This window comes from Zea mays, chromosome 9 (genome assembly GCF_902167145.1).
Source record: "Zea mays cultivar B73 chromosome 9, Zm-B73-REFERENCE-NAM-5.0, whole genome shotgun sequence".
Lineage (NCBI taxonomy): Eukaryota > Viridiplantae > Streptophyta > Magnoliopsida > Poales > Poaceae > Zea > Zea mays.
In genome coordinates, this window is record NC_050104.1 from 134351132 (window position 1) to 134367634 (window position 16503).

At 40.0% G+C, this 16503-nt stretch overlaps 2 protein-coding genes across 3 annotated transcripts; both read left to right on the forward strand.

The window, feature by feature from the left end:
* Window positions 1-351: 351 nt before the first annotated feature.
* LOC103639124 (alpha-N-acetylglucosaminidase) lies at window positions 352-10391 on the forward strand. Its single transcript, NM_001328056.1, is given in 19 exon segments — window positions 352-896; window positions 1007-1086; window positions 1453-1664; window positions 2115-2236; window positions 3203-3288; window positions 3744-3838; window positions 4046-4127; window positions 5120-5226; window positions 5387-5417; window positions 6541-6658; window positions 7019-7069; window positions 7214-7323; window positions 7461-7563; window positions 8148-8246; window positions 8800-8910; window positions 8994-9229; window positions 9463-9700; window positions 9801-9879; window positions 9979-10391. Coding segments are annotated over 19 exon segments (2445 nt in total). The 5' UTR covers window positions 352-650; the 3' UTR covers window positions 10218-10391.
* A 1548-nt stretch (window positions 10392-11939) lies between these two features.
* On the forward strand, window positions 11940-16122 carry LOC100282937 (TRAF type zinc finger domain containing 1). Of its 2 annotated transcripts, none has more exons than NM_001397647.1 (5): window positions 11940-12249; window positions 14080-14215; window positions 14683-14820; window positions 14903-15024; window positions 15735-16122. In NM_001397647.1, the coding sequence occupies exons 1-5, from the start codon at window positions 12182-12184 to the stop codon at window positions 15904-15906; spliced, it is 636 nt and encodes a 211-aa protein (NP_001384576.1). In that variant the 5' UTR covers window positions 11940-12181; the 3' UTR covers window positions 15907-16122. The 2 variants fall into 2 exon arrangements, with proteins under 2 accessions (NP_001384576.1, NP_001384577.1); NM_001397648.1 differs by having other exon boundaries at window positions 15741-16107.
* Window positions 16123-16503: the final 381 nt, after the last annotated feature.

Here is a 16503-nt window from a genome sequence, read left to right on the forward strand (position 1 = left end):
GTATTTTATTCTTGTGTAAACTTGCTAGCTAATATTTACATCCTAACTGTTGCATATTTCACCCGTTTCTGTTCATGTTTCTCCTCCAGACGTACCATTAACATTTTGTCGAATATTTTGTATGTCGTTGCAAGGCACGGACACCTAACTAGTATATAAGGGGATTGGAGACTTTAATCTATTGGGTGTAAACCAATCTAATTTACACTCTAATCCATCTTAATATGTATATATTGAGATGAATACTAAATATATCAAAACAAAGTCTAATCGATTGTTAAAGGGTTGTTTAAAGTACCAAACAAAGCCTAATCGTCTGTTAACTCCTTGGCCGACTCGTTCAAATGGAAGAAGGTTAAGGTCCTGTCGTCCTGATGCTCCCGATAACAACAACAACTCCGTTCGGCAGGCGGTCCAAATCGCCGCCGCTCCGATCCATCATCCACGCTCGCATTATCTATCCCTTCTGATTAAAATTAATCTCCGTGACGATATCGCACTGATTCCTTCTTCCTCGTTCCCGCTGAGCGGTCAGCGGCTGCAGAGTGCAGACTGAGTGATCGCTACTTCTACGCGCGCCGCGAGCACCACCGAACAAGTAGCAACCGGGGTGGATTGAGCGTGGTCCCAACACGGGCCAGAATTCCGCCATGATGAGGCCATCGCCGCCGCGGCGCCTATCCCTCGCCGCCCCCTTCCTCATCCTCCTGCTGCTCACGCTCCTCTCGCCGCCTCGAGCGGCGGCGGCGGGCGGCTCATCCGCGTGGGTGGCGCTCCGCGGGGCGGCGGGCAGCCGAAAGGCGTCTCCGGCGGAGCAGGAAGGGGCGGCCGCGGGGCTGCTGCGCCGGCTGCTCCCTTTCCACTCTGGCAGCTTCAGCTTCCAGATCGACTCCAAGGTTTGAGTACCTAGTTGGCTGGTTGCCCCCTCCCCCCCTGCTTACTAGTTACTTCGGGGCAGCATTGGTTGACCCTCTTGTGCCCGTTTTGCTTGCTGTGCTCGCTCCAGGGCGGCGTCTGCGGTCAATCAAGCTGCTTCAGGATAAGCAACGTCGTTGACGGCTCGGGCAAAGGTGGAGCGGAGATTCTGTATGTTCCTTTTTTCCCCTCGTACTTGCCATGATGCTGTAAACTTTGGTTGCATAGCCTGGAAATGGCCCATGGCTTAGGCTGTGTTCTGTTGCTTGCCTACCGCTGTATGGTGGGCGCATTGATGAGATTTTGATTTGCATAAATAGTCAAACATGGTGATGAAGTTTCTCATTCTTGTTCTAGATTTTGCTCTCATATGACCGCTAAGTTGGCACATTGTTTTGCTTAAAAATTCAAAAGATAGTCCTGCGCATTGGTTCCTTAGTTGAGCATTGAGAATGCAAGGACTGCCAAAATTGTACATTTGTTTTGGCTCCGTTGGGAAGGTGAATGCAATCACCTCTTCATGTTTATACTAAACAGGATCCAGGGAACCACAGCTGTTGAGCTTGCATCTGGCCTACATTGGTATTTGAAATACTGGTGTGGCGCACATATCTCCTGGGACAAGACTGGGGGTGCCCAGCTGGCTTCGATTCCTTCTCCTGGATCTCTGCCACGGGTGCAGGGCAAGGGAGTCAAGATTGAGCGTCCTGTTCCGTGGAATTACTATCAGAATGTCGTCACTTCTAGTTGTGAGTCCTTTCTTGCCTTAAACATTTGTTTTCATAATCTTTGTTTGATTCCAAATCTATTAATTTCTTGATTTCTTCAGTGTCATCCTCCTTGTCCTTTGTAACAGTCAGTACTTACTTTCTAGATGTGTGGCAAGTATAAGGGCATGGTGTGGTCTTGGAAATACGATTCTTGCCATACATTCTATTGATGCAGTAACGATCTACTAGTAGTACATCTGTTGCAAATGAAGAACTAATGTTTCAGCATTTGTTCTCCTACACCCTAATCGTACAGATTTCATCCTATGACTTTTGGCTCTGTTGACCTGTCCCTTCCAACTTCTAACATTTGTCCTACTGGATTTTTTATAACTTGTAATTTTGAAAGAAACGACTCTGAAGCTTCCCACTATTTATGTGGATTCCAACATTTTCTCTATCTGACAAAATTCATTTAGCGTTCTATAGACTCTTTTGTGTGGTGGGACTGGAAAAGATGGGAGAAAGAAATTGACTGGATGGCGCTTCAAGGAATTAACTTGCCTTTAGCATTTACTGGACAGGAATCTATCTGGCAGAAGGTTTTTAAGGTAGTGTGACAGACACATCTACATCTCTGAAATGTTCTATCAAAGTTTCACCTTATATTTTATAAAATATACTTCCATTAGTTTTTACAGTTTATAGCACTATAGTACTTCAAATTAAAAGAAAGGCAGACCCAGCGCTAGAGGCTCCCACATGAGTGGGGTCTGGGGAAGGGATAAACCGAGGGAAGCATTTCCCCTGCAAATGCGGAGAGTCCGCTTCGAACGCGCGACATGGTGACTCAGTGAGATAGTTCTTGCCACTGCATTAGACCTATAGTACTTTAAATTATTGAGAAAAGTTTGATTGATGGTGGGCTATATGTTTAAGCTGAGCAGAATCTTGGCCAGTGTATGTGTAACAACAACTACTATTCAGGCTGCACAGCTTTGCGCAGTCGTGGCCACTAGGTTATCTCAGTAAGTTGACCTAGAATGTTTTCCCTTATCAACAGTAATTGATCATATTAGTACAGTAAATTTATGTTTTGTTCTAAGAAACTATAATCAATACGATGAAACAGTAGAATATCACACAAGCAGACAATTATTTAACCTAGTTTATTAGTTCTTTATGTGTCAAACTTTTGAGACTATGGACAATAACCTTGCAACTACATAATTACACATGTTCGAGAAAAACTGCATAATTATACATCAACTATTATCTCAACACTCAAACAATTCAAATAAGTTACATGGATTGAATACTTGCAGTTATTAGAAAATTACATCGCTTTAGTGCGTAGTATAGTGTGTATTTTCCCTCTAGTAGAGGGAAGTTTCTGCTTAGGTTACATGCACATCTATCCCAATTGGACGGGAATATATCTGAGTTGCATATTCCTGATCTTTTTTGTTACTTCTTTTTCTTGTCCCCACGTCATTTTGAACTTATGCTGTGTTTTGAGTTTCTTCTCAACCTCCTGTTGCCATGGGGGCCTTATTAATCAATGCATTTTATTTCAGAGTTTTAATGTTACCGACAGAGATTTAGATGATTTTTTTGGTGGACCAGCTTTCCTTGCTTGGGCTAGAATGGGGAACTTGCATGGGTGAGTAAACAGTTCTCCTGCGTGTTTGTAAATAACGATAAAATAGATGAGGCTACATTCTCTGATATAGTTGTTGGTTTATTAGTTCAGATAGTATGATTAATTACCTTATGCTTCAAAAAATGAGGATCCTACATTATTGTTTAAAAGTGTCGAAGATGTATCTTTAGGAGGTGTTTGTTTGGGATTTGGGTTCAATGGAACTCTGCATTGTGCTGCATTGAGTACAGATTATTAAAAGTTTCTCTTACTGCTTGTTTCTCTCTGCATATCATTGTTCCCATTTCATGTGAGCAAAGGTTCATTCTAACTTAATTATGGCATTGACCACAACATTGCAGTTGTTTTATACTTAACTAGTTAAATTTATATGATATTAAGACTTTTTGGACATGATTTTTTTTTACATATCTGACACAAAATGTAATGGTTTTATAATTCTTCAATTTGTTTAGGTGGGGTGGACCACTGTCACAAAACTGGTTGGATCAACAATTGGCATTGCAGAAGAAAATTCTATCCCGGATGATTGAGCTTGGGATGGTCCCTGGTACATTGTTGTTTTATTGTCTAAAATTACTATTCTTCAACCTTTAACATATGCCATTGCATTTGTACCACCTTTCCATGCTTTTTTTAGCAATGTGTTTTTATATGAGGTCAAAAGATCAATGGACTTTTTACTATCAATATTCTATTACTACGGTGGGTTAAATACTGTTTCAAGTTATACTTATGACGCACTATTACTCTACAGTTCTTCCATCGTTCTCAGGAAATGTCCCAGCTATTTTCGCAAAATTATTTCCGTCAGCCAACATTACGCGACTTGGTGATTGGTACCACACTTTCCTATATGTTTGTACCAATATCTTCTGAAAATTTATGCTACCTTAGGCAGTAACTATGGTGACCTTAGACATGTAATAGTTACAAACATTTTAAGTTATTAGTGGGTTAACATTATATAGGGCTACTGGCAACCAGCAAACTGTTAGAGTTGACGCACTAACCAGTTTAACCTAAGCTGATGGGAGAAGGTAGCCAATCCACTTATACACTTCAACATCCTCACTCATGTGTAGCCGAGAGAAAGGCACAAACGCAGCCAGAGAGAAAGGCGCAAACGTGAAAATAAATGGGTGGAGGCACAAACAAAGCCTCTGTCTTTGATACCATGTTAGAGTGGACGCACTAACTAGTTTAACCCAAAAGCTTAAGCTGATGGGAGAAGGTATTCAATCCACTTATACACTTCAACACCAACAACTTATTCGTAAGGGGCAATATATGCATACATGACCTGATAGCTTTATGTGATATGTTTTTATGTCCTAATTTTCAAGGGAAAAAGTGCAGTTTTGACTCAACTTCGCACTGGATTGTAGAAGTCTTAAGGCAAAATTTGCTACAGGCCTCATAAACTGATGCCGAGCTGCTTGCGGACACAAAAAAAGCGTTACATGCTGGCAGTCACTCTGTCAATGTGAGAATATGCTAGAAGATCCTGTGTTCATTAAAATAATCATTTCCATCCCTGGAGGAGATGGTGTCTTCTAGCAAATTATCACACTGCCAGAGTGACTGACAGACAGCATTTATCACTTTTTAATGTCTGCAGGTTGCTCGACATCAGTTTACATGTCGTGTGGGCGTGTGGCAAATTTTGCCATGTCTTAAACATATCAAGTCTGTGTACTGCCAGTGCTTATGTGCCTGATTTCAATATGAAAGTATCAGTTGATTAGCAGTTCATGTTTTCAGTTATAAAACTTCTTACTGAAAATATCTTATGTTGTTATGATTTTCTACGTGATATTTTCTACTTCAGGAATACAGTTGATGCTAATCCTAAGTGGTGTTGCACTTATCTTCTTGATCCTTCTGATTCATTGTTTATAGATGTGGGGCAGGCTTTTATCAGGCAACAGATAAAAGGTATATACCTGATTTTTTTGTGTGCAAGATATGATCATAGGAACCTTGAGTTTGTTCTGAAGTTTGGATCAGATAAATCAATTAATAAGAATGCACTTTTGATTTATGTTATATAAGAATTCATATTCTTCTTTTTTTGAACTTTTCTGGATGTTTGCAGAGTACGGCGATGTAACCAACATCTATAACTGGTAAGGCCTACTAAATACTAATCTGCTTCGTTGAAATGTCGCTTCAATGTATTCTGTGATTGTTCTGTGTATCCTTTGCATGTTGGGTCACAATGTTTGGCTGTCATATGCTTAGTGGGAATAGTTTGTCTTTCCTTGTCAGTTATGGAGATGATCTGTTGATTGTTAACAAAGAATATGTTCAAGAACATTTTGACTCTTGGTAGCTGGAAACTTTAAGAACAGTTTGACATTATAAGATATTTCATACCAGTTTAGTTTTGTAGAAAGGGATAAACTTAAGTGTCTTTTTTCTCGGACACACATGAGAGTTGCTTATCATTATATTAAGAAGAAAAATCCAGGTAGAAAGAACCCTTACAAAACACACATACTATCACCTTAATACACACATATACACATTAAATGTTGAAAATATGACGAGAAAATCTCAACAATCCACCTGCAGGGTTGTTCCTAAGCTGTAAACATGAAGCAATGCTTTAGCTTTGGAAGACATCTCAGGAGAATGCCCACTATATGCTGATGGGTTCAGATATTTTATGTTTTTCTCATTAGTCGTGATGAGCCGTAGATGAAATGAATGCTTTAATGAACAAGTTAAGAATATAGGGACATGATGATATATGAAAATAGAAACGGATTCGGAGACATCCATTTAGTATCCATATTAGAAACAAATACATATATGTATATCCATATTATATGTTTTAACAGACACAGATTCAGTTAATTTGGGTTTATAAACATCCATTTCCACTCCCTAGTGATAGGATGATTCATGTTGAGTCACTATAGGCAAGGATCACAATTGATTGGTTCTGTTTCTATAAGCCATACACTAGGTCATCCTTGCCTATGTATGTGTAACCTTTCACCCTCCATAATCAATCTATCAATTACGTGCCACATTCTTGCTTGCATATACATATCGTCCTGTTTAAGGTATTGACTGATAGTTCAAAATTCTTGATTTGTTGCATTATGTCATTCTGCTCATGTCATTGGCTAGTGGCTTATCATCTTTTGGACATCCTGTGTATATTCTTGTGCTCACTTGCTGCTTCTACTTTCTACATCATGTAGACATTGCACATTTTACAGTTATAGTTGTTACTTTCAGTGACACATTCAATGAGAATACTCCACCAACAGATGAACCGGCATATATTTCATCACTTGGTTCTGCTATCTATGAAGCAATGTCCCGAGGTAACAAGAATGCAGTATGGTTAATGCAGGTGTGCTCACTCTTCTTTTACCTTCGAAATGTAAAAACATTCTGCATCTTATAATTTTCTGTTGTGATAGCAACCATATATCCTCTAGATGGTAGTAATTTGTCCAGTTAACAAGATGGAGCACAGAGTACAATATAAAGAAATACACCATACAATCAAACATTGTCCGTAGGAACTACGATTTATGAGCTACTATTATTTTTAGTGGCCCATTCCATGTTTTTTTAAAAAGAAAAGTTATGTATTAAGTCTTACACGGTGTCTTTGAATAGACAAAAATCTTACCTTTTCTTTACTGGATATCATTAGATGAACACATAGTTGGAAATCTTTAACTTTTCTTTGTGCTTATTAATGCAGGGTTGGTTATTCTACTCAGATGCTGCATTCTGGAAGGAGCCACAAATGAAAGTAAGCTCAAGTCTTGCTTCACTGAGTTTCACTTTGAACAGTCAAATAAATGTGATAAATCATAGAATGAAGGTCAATGCATATGTTGTTTGTCCTTTTAACATCTATTTACAAATAACTTAACCTGCTCCTTTTAACTTTCAGGCACTACTTCACTCTGTTCCAATTGGTAAGATGATAGTTCTCGATTTATTTGCTGATGTCAAGCCCATTTGGAAAGTGTCCTCTCAGTTTTACGGCGTACCATACATCTGGTATGTCATCTTTTAACAACCGCTCCCTACCATCCTGTAATTCCAGACCATTATTTTTGTATTCTCATTGTTACTTTAAAATATGAATATAATTCCTGATTTTCAACCATATTTACTGATAGATTTGCTCAATCTAGGTGCATGTTACACAACTTTGGTGGGAACATTGAAATGTATGGCATACTTGATTCAATTTCATCTGGCCCCATTGATGCCCGTACAAGTTACAATTCAACAATGGTAAGTGCAAGTTTTGTCCTATGGAGCAAACATTTAATTTTCATGTGTGAGTGGAAAATCTTTGTCGTCCGCTGTTTCAATGTTGAAGTGAATCAATCCATCTCTCTTTTGCTGGAGTTCTGTGCTCTAGTGGGGGAGCTAAAGCCAGGCCAAAGGGGGCCATGAACCCTCTTCATTCTTTAAACTTATCAAGAAATCACCTCATCCTAGGTAACAATAGAGCATGGTTTACATAGTTTGGCCTCCTGTACATCTACCATCATGCTCCACCACTGCTGTGCTTGTTCTTGATTGATTCCTATCACATGGTTGTAGGTGTTCTGTTGTTAGCTCTCTAGCTATGGACTGTTTTTTGTATTTTCGTTTCTGGCCACCGTGAGGGCCTTGTTTTTTGTACCTGTCTCGGTCCATTTTGGTCCTTTTATCTTCTTCTTAACATAATGACGCGGAGCTCTCCTGCGCGTTCGAGAAAAAAGATTGATCGTTCATCTTTCATGATATACATGTGTTTCAGAACTGATGTATTTTCAGTGCTGTATCTAATCCGACTACTTATGCAGTGTTTGACTCTTGCTCTTCTCTAGATTGGCGTTGGCATGTGCATGGAGGGAATAGAGCACAATCCAGTTGTTTATGAACTTATGTCTGAAATGGCATTTCATAATAAGAAGGTTGAGGTTGAGGTAAATAGTGCAAATGTAAACCTAGCCTTTATGAATTATGATTTACTGCTTTTTTTTATTTCTTCGTTTTGGAACTATTACAGCTGTATAGAGTATGGAGCATGAGGTGCCACAGTAGACATAGTTTGCACTTTATATATACATAATTGAAGGGTACATTCTATTTATGCACCACTACATAAATTTTAAGTATTTATGATAACCAATCTAGTCAAGATAACTACTGCTGAAAGTTTTTTCCCTTCATGTGATTTCAGTGAGATCGGGATTAATTGAAGTTTTCTGCCTTGAGTTAAATGTTGACCTGTGCATCAGAGAAGGATTGTCCAAAACACCAAACATTTGTAATTTGTGTAGTTTCTTGGTAGACATGCTTTCTGCGACCTTGTTTACATGAGGTGAATGAAGTACAAAATGTGTTACAGATAGTATTTGTCTCTTTCCTTGCAGCAGACTTGCTGTGGCTATTGTTCTATAATCGTCTAACATCTTGACAGCAGGTTTTTGCTTTGATAGGTTGATTACCGTCTAACATTTGTCCATAACCTTCCAGGATTGGCTAAAAACATACTCCTGTAGGAGATATGGTCAAGCAAATGCTGACATAGAGAAAGCTTGGAGATATTTGTATCATACAATATACAATTGCACTGATGGGATTGCGGTGTGATTTCAAACAAGCCCCTTTGTTGCAACTATCCAGAGCCTGTCTGTATAGTAACATGTCCTTTCATATTTTGGTTGCAGGACCATAATAAAGACTATATAGTTGAATTTCCAGACATAAGTCCCAGCTCAGTTACTTATCAGGTTTCTAAACGAAGGGGCATGTCAATTACGAGAAACCATAGGAGGTTTTTCTTAAGCGAGGTGTCTGGAATCCTACCGCAGCCGCATCTGTGGTACTCTACGAAGGAGGCCGTCAAAGCCCTTGAACTATTTCTTGATGCAGGAAGCACATTTTCAGAAAGTCTCACGTATAGGTACGTACAATCTGCATATTCCTTTGAAGTCTCGAGACTAGTTTGTTCTTATTTTCAGCTATTGCCAACTCTATTCATGCAGTTACAGCTATCAATTGGTTTAAGTGACCGTACCCAAACCAGGGTACCAAATAAGCGCTACTAGTTTAGCGAATAAAACTAATTATGCTGCTTAGGCATGCTTTTGCTTTAACTGATTATTACTGCTGGCTGGGTGGTGACTTTTACCCCAGGTATGACCTTGTCGACCTAACTAGGCAGTGCCTATCCAAACTAGCGAATGAAGTTTACCTTGACGCGATAAGTTTGTACCAAAAGAAAGATTCACATGGCCTGAATGCTCACGCGAGGAAATTTCTTGAGATCATCGTGGATATCGATACGTTACTAGCTGCTGATGATAACTTTCTGCTGGGCCCCTGGCTGGAAAGTGCAAAAAGCCTTGCTATAACTGAAAAGGAACGCCAGCAGGTATGCTACACATGCATTCTTCTTCCCCCAACATCTGGATCCTAGATATACCAATCCCCCTTTTTCTGCTATTGAGGACTGGACTGAACTTTTTCACCAGTACGAGTGGAACGCCAGAACACAGGTGACGATGTGGTATGACAACACGGAGACCGAGCAGAGTAAACTGCATGACTACGGTAATGGCTAGTACAATGGAACAGTTTCTTTAGTTGTTTAGCTGTATGGTTTCAGCTTTGCGTTACTAATGTTGTTCTCCGTAAACACCAAATCACCAGCCAATAAGTTTTGGAGCGGGCTGCTGAAGAGCTACTACCTTCCAAGGGCGTCAAAGTACTTCGCCTACTTAACGAGGAGCCTGCAAGAGAACCGGAGCTTCCAGCTGGAGGAGTGGAGGAAGGACTGGATCTCGTATTCCAACGAGTGGCAGTCCGGAAAGGAGGTGTACGCCGTGAAGGCCACGGGTGATGCTTTGGCGATTGCCAGGTCACTGTACAGAAAATACTTGAGGCCTTGAGCTAGTGCTAGTCAATGCACGGATGTGACCATTAGAATAAGTGGATTCCACATCTCTCTCCATCAATTTAAGTTTAATTGATACATATAATTTAATATATGGTGTCAGTCAGATATCTTTGAGTTTTAAATCTTGATTAGCACAATTAAATAAAATAGATATTGCTCGTTCCTATTTTTATCTCTGACTCCTCCGGAGTCCGGAGAGCAACTCCAAAAAAGAGACCTATATTTGAGTCCTAAATATTGTTTTTGACCTGATTTGATTTGTTTTAGGACCCTAACATATTATCTGCCAACAATCAGGCCTTAAACATCTATTTATCAATAACCAAACGGGCTAGCACAGAAAAATCAAGCGCCAAACAACGTAAGAGTGAAGTCTTATATGAATTTACTGCAATGTTGGAGACTATTTTCTGGTCCCCTGTATTTTAAGATACGACTCAGTTTGGATCTTTGTTGGAGTTGCTCTGAGAGAGCTAGAGGATTTAGACATAACATATGCAGAGCTGTAGGGGTGATATATGTATGAAGATGATATATATCCAGTGCATGAAAGATTATTGTACATGGTGCATATATTAAATCATCATTATTTATCTTAGATCTAATATCTCTGCTTGATCATTGTAATTTATAAATAACATCTTCCACCACTACACTCTCACCACGTGGAAGGGTGTCTTTAGCAAAATATACCAAACAACTAGATACAACTAGAAACCTTATATCTAGATAGATGATGATGATTAATATATGTATCATGTGCACATATATAACCAGATAACTAGAGACGTTAGATCTAATCAGGGTGCTTCCAAACATGTAGTAGTTAAACAAATACCGCCCTCTTTGGGTAAAGAAAGACCATATATATAATTACGTGGTACTTTCTTTCACCAACCTCTATTTTTATTGTGTGTTGCTCAAATAGTAAAATTATTATAGATTCAATAAAAAAGTCATCAAAAGCAGATAAATTAAGACCTGTTTGAAAGCAACCTAGTTTTTAAGAATTTGGTTTTTATCTCTAATTTTTTTAGAAAATATCTTACGAAAAAATGGGTTTATAGTGTTTGGAATCACCTTAGTTTTCATAAACTGGGTTTAGTTAGGAGAGGCTAGTTTCTTGGTTTTTAATATGTAAACTGAGATGTATATTGGTATGTTTGGAACACCTCAGTTTTCATAAACCAGTTTCTTTAAAACTGGATGCTTTCAAACATGCCCTAAGGCCATCTTCAACATGTCATGTAAATGGGCGTGCAAAGTACTGTTTTGCACTGTAGATTACACTGTTTGTAGAGTGGAGTTTGAAATAGAGAGTGAGGTAGGGAGTGAGGCAAGGAGTCTAATGAAGATAGTCTAATTGAGTGTTTGGTTTGAAGAATCACTCCATTCAATATGTAATGGTACATCATGAGTTTATTTCTCAAATTTAGTTGGATGATCTCAACTAACTAAGTATAAAGAATGAGGTGGTGATGTATCAACTCATTCATTTCGCAAACCAAACAAAAGTGAGGAGTTAGAAAATGATGAACTAATTTATTCCTTAAACTAAATACCCTATAAATACCAAAGGGTTAGTTTGATAATCTCATTTTTTTCAAGGAATTTTTATTTTTCAAAGAAAAATTTAAAAAATTACTTTATTTTTTCTCTTGCGAAAATAAAGTCCCAAACTATAAAAATGCTTGTTTGACACGCGGAAGAAGGGAAGGTGAAAGTCGATGCCAGTAGTAGCTACAGCAGTTAATGCGAAAAACTGAAGCATGCCACGCCTGACCGACCCCCTTCTCGCCTAATGTCCGTGCCCCGACTGCGTCTCCGCCCCGACTCACCCGCAGCCTGTCTCTGCTCGGCGGCGGCCGTCTCGACTGCGGGAGAGGGGAGCGCCCCTTCGCCGATCTGATCGGGAGCTGCAGGCCAAACGGCGAGGCGAGCCCATCAGGAACCACCATGGCAGCGGCAGCCGCCGACTCCGATCCCGCCGCAGCTGTGGCCGACATGTCCACCTGCGCCCATTGGTCCGTTACTGGCTCCGAATTTCTTTCCCTTCTCCCTGTTCCTCACGCTTCCCGGTCCCTTGGTGCACGTGCATCGCCGTGTCGGGTGATGCGCTTGATCTCGTAGGCTTGGATCTGAGCTGGGGAGAACCCCGATGCGGTCGAGGAGGAGGAGAATTTCTATGGTGACGAGAGACGCTGTTTGTTGGGTTCTGATCCGCCGTACCGCGTGATCAGTATGTTGATGACGTTATTGGCGTTGTCGTAGCACCATATTTGGAGTTAGAAAGATATGCGACGTTCTAATCTATGGCCATATTTGAACCTCTAGAGCTACTCACCCAGACAGCCTATGTTGTGCTCGGTTTGAGATATGGAGTGGTTCATCATTTTTCTCACTCAAGAGTTTGTTAGATTCTCCACCAATCCTCCTCCCTCATCCCTCAAGCTAATAATTAGTTAGTACAAGCATGAGAATGGGGTGATTCATTGGATTCGTGAAATGAACTCATGATGCACCGCCTCATCTAGGATGAGTTGATCCTCAAACCAAACACCCCCTAATAGTGACTAAGCCTAGATCTGCTATAATTTTTCATTTCAAGCTAGCGAAACAATTACAGATCAGAATGAATGATGACTTGTGCGATGGTTGGTATATGTATTTCTGCACATATTGCTGAAATAACCTTAGATGGACTAATCAACTGTTGGTTGGAGGAAAAAAAAACCCCGGAGAATCTTTCCTAATCATTGGTACCAAGGCATTGTTATTTGTTTTTATCCAATGTAAAGACAATGTGTGTTTACGTGTTTATTCTTTTTGGGTTCATTTGTTTATTACTTATACAAATGATGAACAAACTGTATCTGTGTAAGAGTCAGGGGCGATTCTAGGGAGGGGCACAGGGGGGCAATGTCCCCCCTAATCTTCTACAAATTCCATAGAAGCTACTAATTTTTTTAGCTAATCACCATATAAATAATGTAAAATACCTCTTAACAGCCCCCTCAATCTAATTTGTCCCTCTCAATCTCAAATGCTGGCTTCGCCCCTGGTAAGAGTAGGTGGTTGCAGAATGCTTGACTTGTATTCAACACAACTGTAGTACAAATACAACATAGAAGGCAGAATCAAGTCCTGGTATTCTGTTGTACAGTTAACCACCGGTGGACCTAGTAGCGATCTTGCTAACGACCATCCAATTATGGATCCTATACTTGGTTGCCTACAGAAAAAAAAACTCGGCTGGGGAAGGAAAAACCGCCTTCCCGATATTATATTAAGAAGAGACCGAAACATGATCCTGGCCAAGAAAATCCCTGAACCCTAGCCCCCATCACTAGCAGGCTGTCACCGTCCACTCTGCAACGGCCCAGCCGGAGGGTGGCGTGCAGGACGTAACTCAAGAGCGGGCAGACACATCGAGGGGATTTTTTTAACCAAGCCATAAATTCACCCTTGAGGGGATCGAACCTAGGACCTGAAGGTGCTACTCAGAAGTCTTAACCATTATGTTAGAGGCCCTTTCGCCTGGTTGCCTACAATAACATGGTTTGTTCTTCGTAGCGTTAATTGTTAGCAACTAAAATGAATCAGTCATGGTAGAGGGTATCAATATCTAAACACAATTAAATCTCTTTATATTCTCATTCTTTTTAGAATAGGATTTTTTCTGGATCAGCACTTTCTCCATTCTACAGTGTGCCCAACTACTGTTGTTAGTCAAGCTTTATGCAGCTTGTTACTTGCTGGTGAACTGTAGTCTGATGAGTTAAAGCAGCCATACTTTATTTGCCAGGTCAGGTGTTAGGTATCGCTTAATTTTCTTTATCTTTTATGTTTATCAGTCAACGAGAGATCCCTTCTTCGAACATCGACTTGCATTCTGTACATTGTGCCCGTAACCTCCAAAAGTGCCAGCACTGTGGAGAAATGATTCCTAGGAAACTTATGGATGAACACTATGATGCAAACCATGCCCCGGTATGTTTGCAATTGTTTGAACTTTGAAGTGTGATTTCTTATGACATCCATGACATACTTAATCATTCTCTCTTTGCATGATTGACAATACTTATTTTCATTTTAATAATGTTGTAAATTTGGCTCTTATAGACATAGTAAATGGGATCATATGTATGATTGCACCATGCTTACCTTTTAAGCTAATTGCACTATTGCAGAATTTACACAGTTAGAATTAACATATTTATTACACCGGTCCTTTTCTTATCACCTTGATAATGTGGTAGCTGCTTCATATACTTGCAATTTGCATATGCATTTTGTTTTGTGTTACATTGAGCAATTGAAACTATGAGCTAGTGAAATAATGTCGATGTATAGGAGCAAGAGGAGTAAATGTAGTTTTTATGCCCAGGTCGTTTAGAACTCCTGGTTTAGGTAATTATATTTTACTGCATTAAATATTTTTTCCTTCTTGCATACAGATCAGTTGCTCTCTTTGCAAAGAAACAATAGAACGTGTGAGGTGGGATCTTCATAAAGGCGAAAAGTGCCCACAAAGAATCGTCGCTTGTGAATATTGCGAGTTTGAATTGCCTGCAGTTGATCTCCATGAGCATCAGGTATAATTTGTTACGTCCTGTGAAACTAAGTGTCTTTTGAAAATTTATATACATGATCTGATCACACTATTTTGCCATGAAGGATGTATGTGGAAACCGAACAGAACTTTGCCAAACATGCAGGAAGTATATTAGATTGTGTGAATGGATAGGGCACGAAATACAGTGCCATACAAGCTCAAATGGTTCTGCAGACACATCCAGGTATAAACAGATATCCCTTTGCATGAACAGAGAATTTTCGATCACTCATATTCATAAGACTGATATGATCCAACATATAAACTGATGGAATAAGTCTTGAGCATCTAGAGGACAGCAGTCGCTTTTTGACTGTCCTCTGTAGTCTCTTTAGCATCTAGAGGACAACAGTCATTTTTTGACTGTCCTCTGTAGTCTCTTTAGCATCTAGAGGACAACAGTCGCTTTTGACTGTCCTCTGTAGTCTCTTTAGCATCTAGAGGACAATCCTGTTGTGTAGTGTGTGTGAGAAGGTGTGGTAGTGTGGTAGTGCAGCCTCTAGGGCTATAAATATGTGTCTCCAACCCTTAGATGGGTATGGCATTGTGTAGTGTTTGAGGAAATAAACAGAAAGAAAATTGCCCCAACTCATAGTATCATCCTCTTGATGAGAGTTAGAGTCCCTCTACTTACATAAACATACTGCAATCATGTATTTCTAGTGAACCTAGTTATTTCTGTACCAAACCAAATCCATGGAACTCATTATGCTTGAAATCAATTACGCAAATCAAATACCCAGGCCTTCCTGCTTCCAAGTTCAATTTTGTGTCTCTCATCAAGATGATAACAGTACTCAAACTTGTTTAAGTATGATCTCATGTTTGGGTTTTTTTAAGAAAGATGCCAAATCTTGTACAGGTTCAGTGCTAATCTGATCGATGTTTTTTAAGTGCCAGAGCAATTCCAGAGAGAGAGCTACGACCGCCGCCGCCGGTGCGGCCGGCACGACCAGCACGTCCTGCTCATGCTTCACCACACAAGCGGCTCCTCTTCACAATCGCTGTCACTGGAATAGCAGTTATGGTTGGCTCCATACTGTTCCAAAGGGACGAGAGTTTCTAGCTCCAGTGGCCATGGACTTACTCTGTATGTCATGTTGTTTCTTGACCGGGAGAGTCATGCCACAGGAGGTGTATTTATGTATAATAACTCCTCGAATCAGTGCATAAATCGAGTTTGTTTGAGAGCATAGCCCCAGGCGTGGGTTTGTGGAAAATGCAAAGTAACCGTGGATAAATGCGTTCGCCCTTGGCAGTTCTGGAACTTCTGTTTGTTCTGACATCGGACTTGCATTTGTTCGTCTGTAAAGTCGAGATGAGTTATACAATCGGGGTATCATATCTGGAAAGCGACACGATGCAGCAGTTGTTAATAGTTTGGTTTATACTGTATCCTGTAGTGTTCTAATGTACCAATTTGTGGGAAACTGGACTATCTTCAAACGCTGTCTCGATGTTGTCAGCTGCGGATTACATCATGTGGGCTGGAGTATTAAGTTGAACTGCGTGAATGTGAAGAATTCACCAAATCAACCTGCCGGTAATAATCATTATGCTGCTACTTGGCTCTGGGAGTCAGTCACAGCTCACATGCTCAGCCATAATCTGGTAAAGTTAATGTAAGCTATGGTTTTCAATGTGTGGCAGCAGATCTCCAGCA

Bases quoted from the DNA above. Each gene is read 5' to 3' on its own strand.
- LOC100282937 (NM_001397647.1), top strand. From the start codon at position 12,182: ATGGCAGCGGCAGCCGCCGACTCCGATCCCGCCGCAGCTGTGGCCGAC. The intron at 12,250-14,079 runs GTCCGTTACTGG...TATGTTTATCAG, and splicing joins ATGTCCACCTGCGCCCATTG to TCAACGAGAGATCCCTTCTT. The intron at 14,216-14,682 runs GTATGTTTGCAA...TCTTGCATACAG, and splicing joins ATGATGCAAACCATGCCCCG to ATCAGTTGCTCTCTTTGCAA.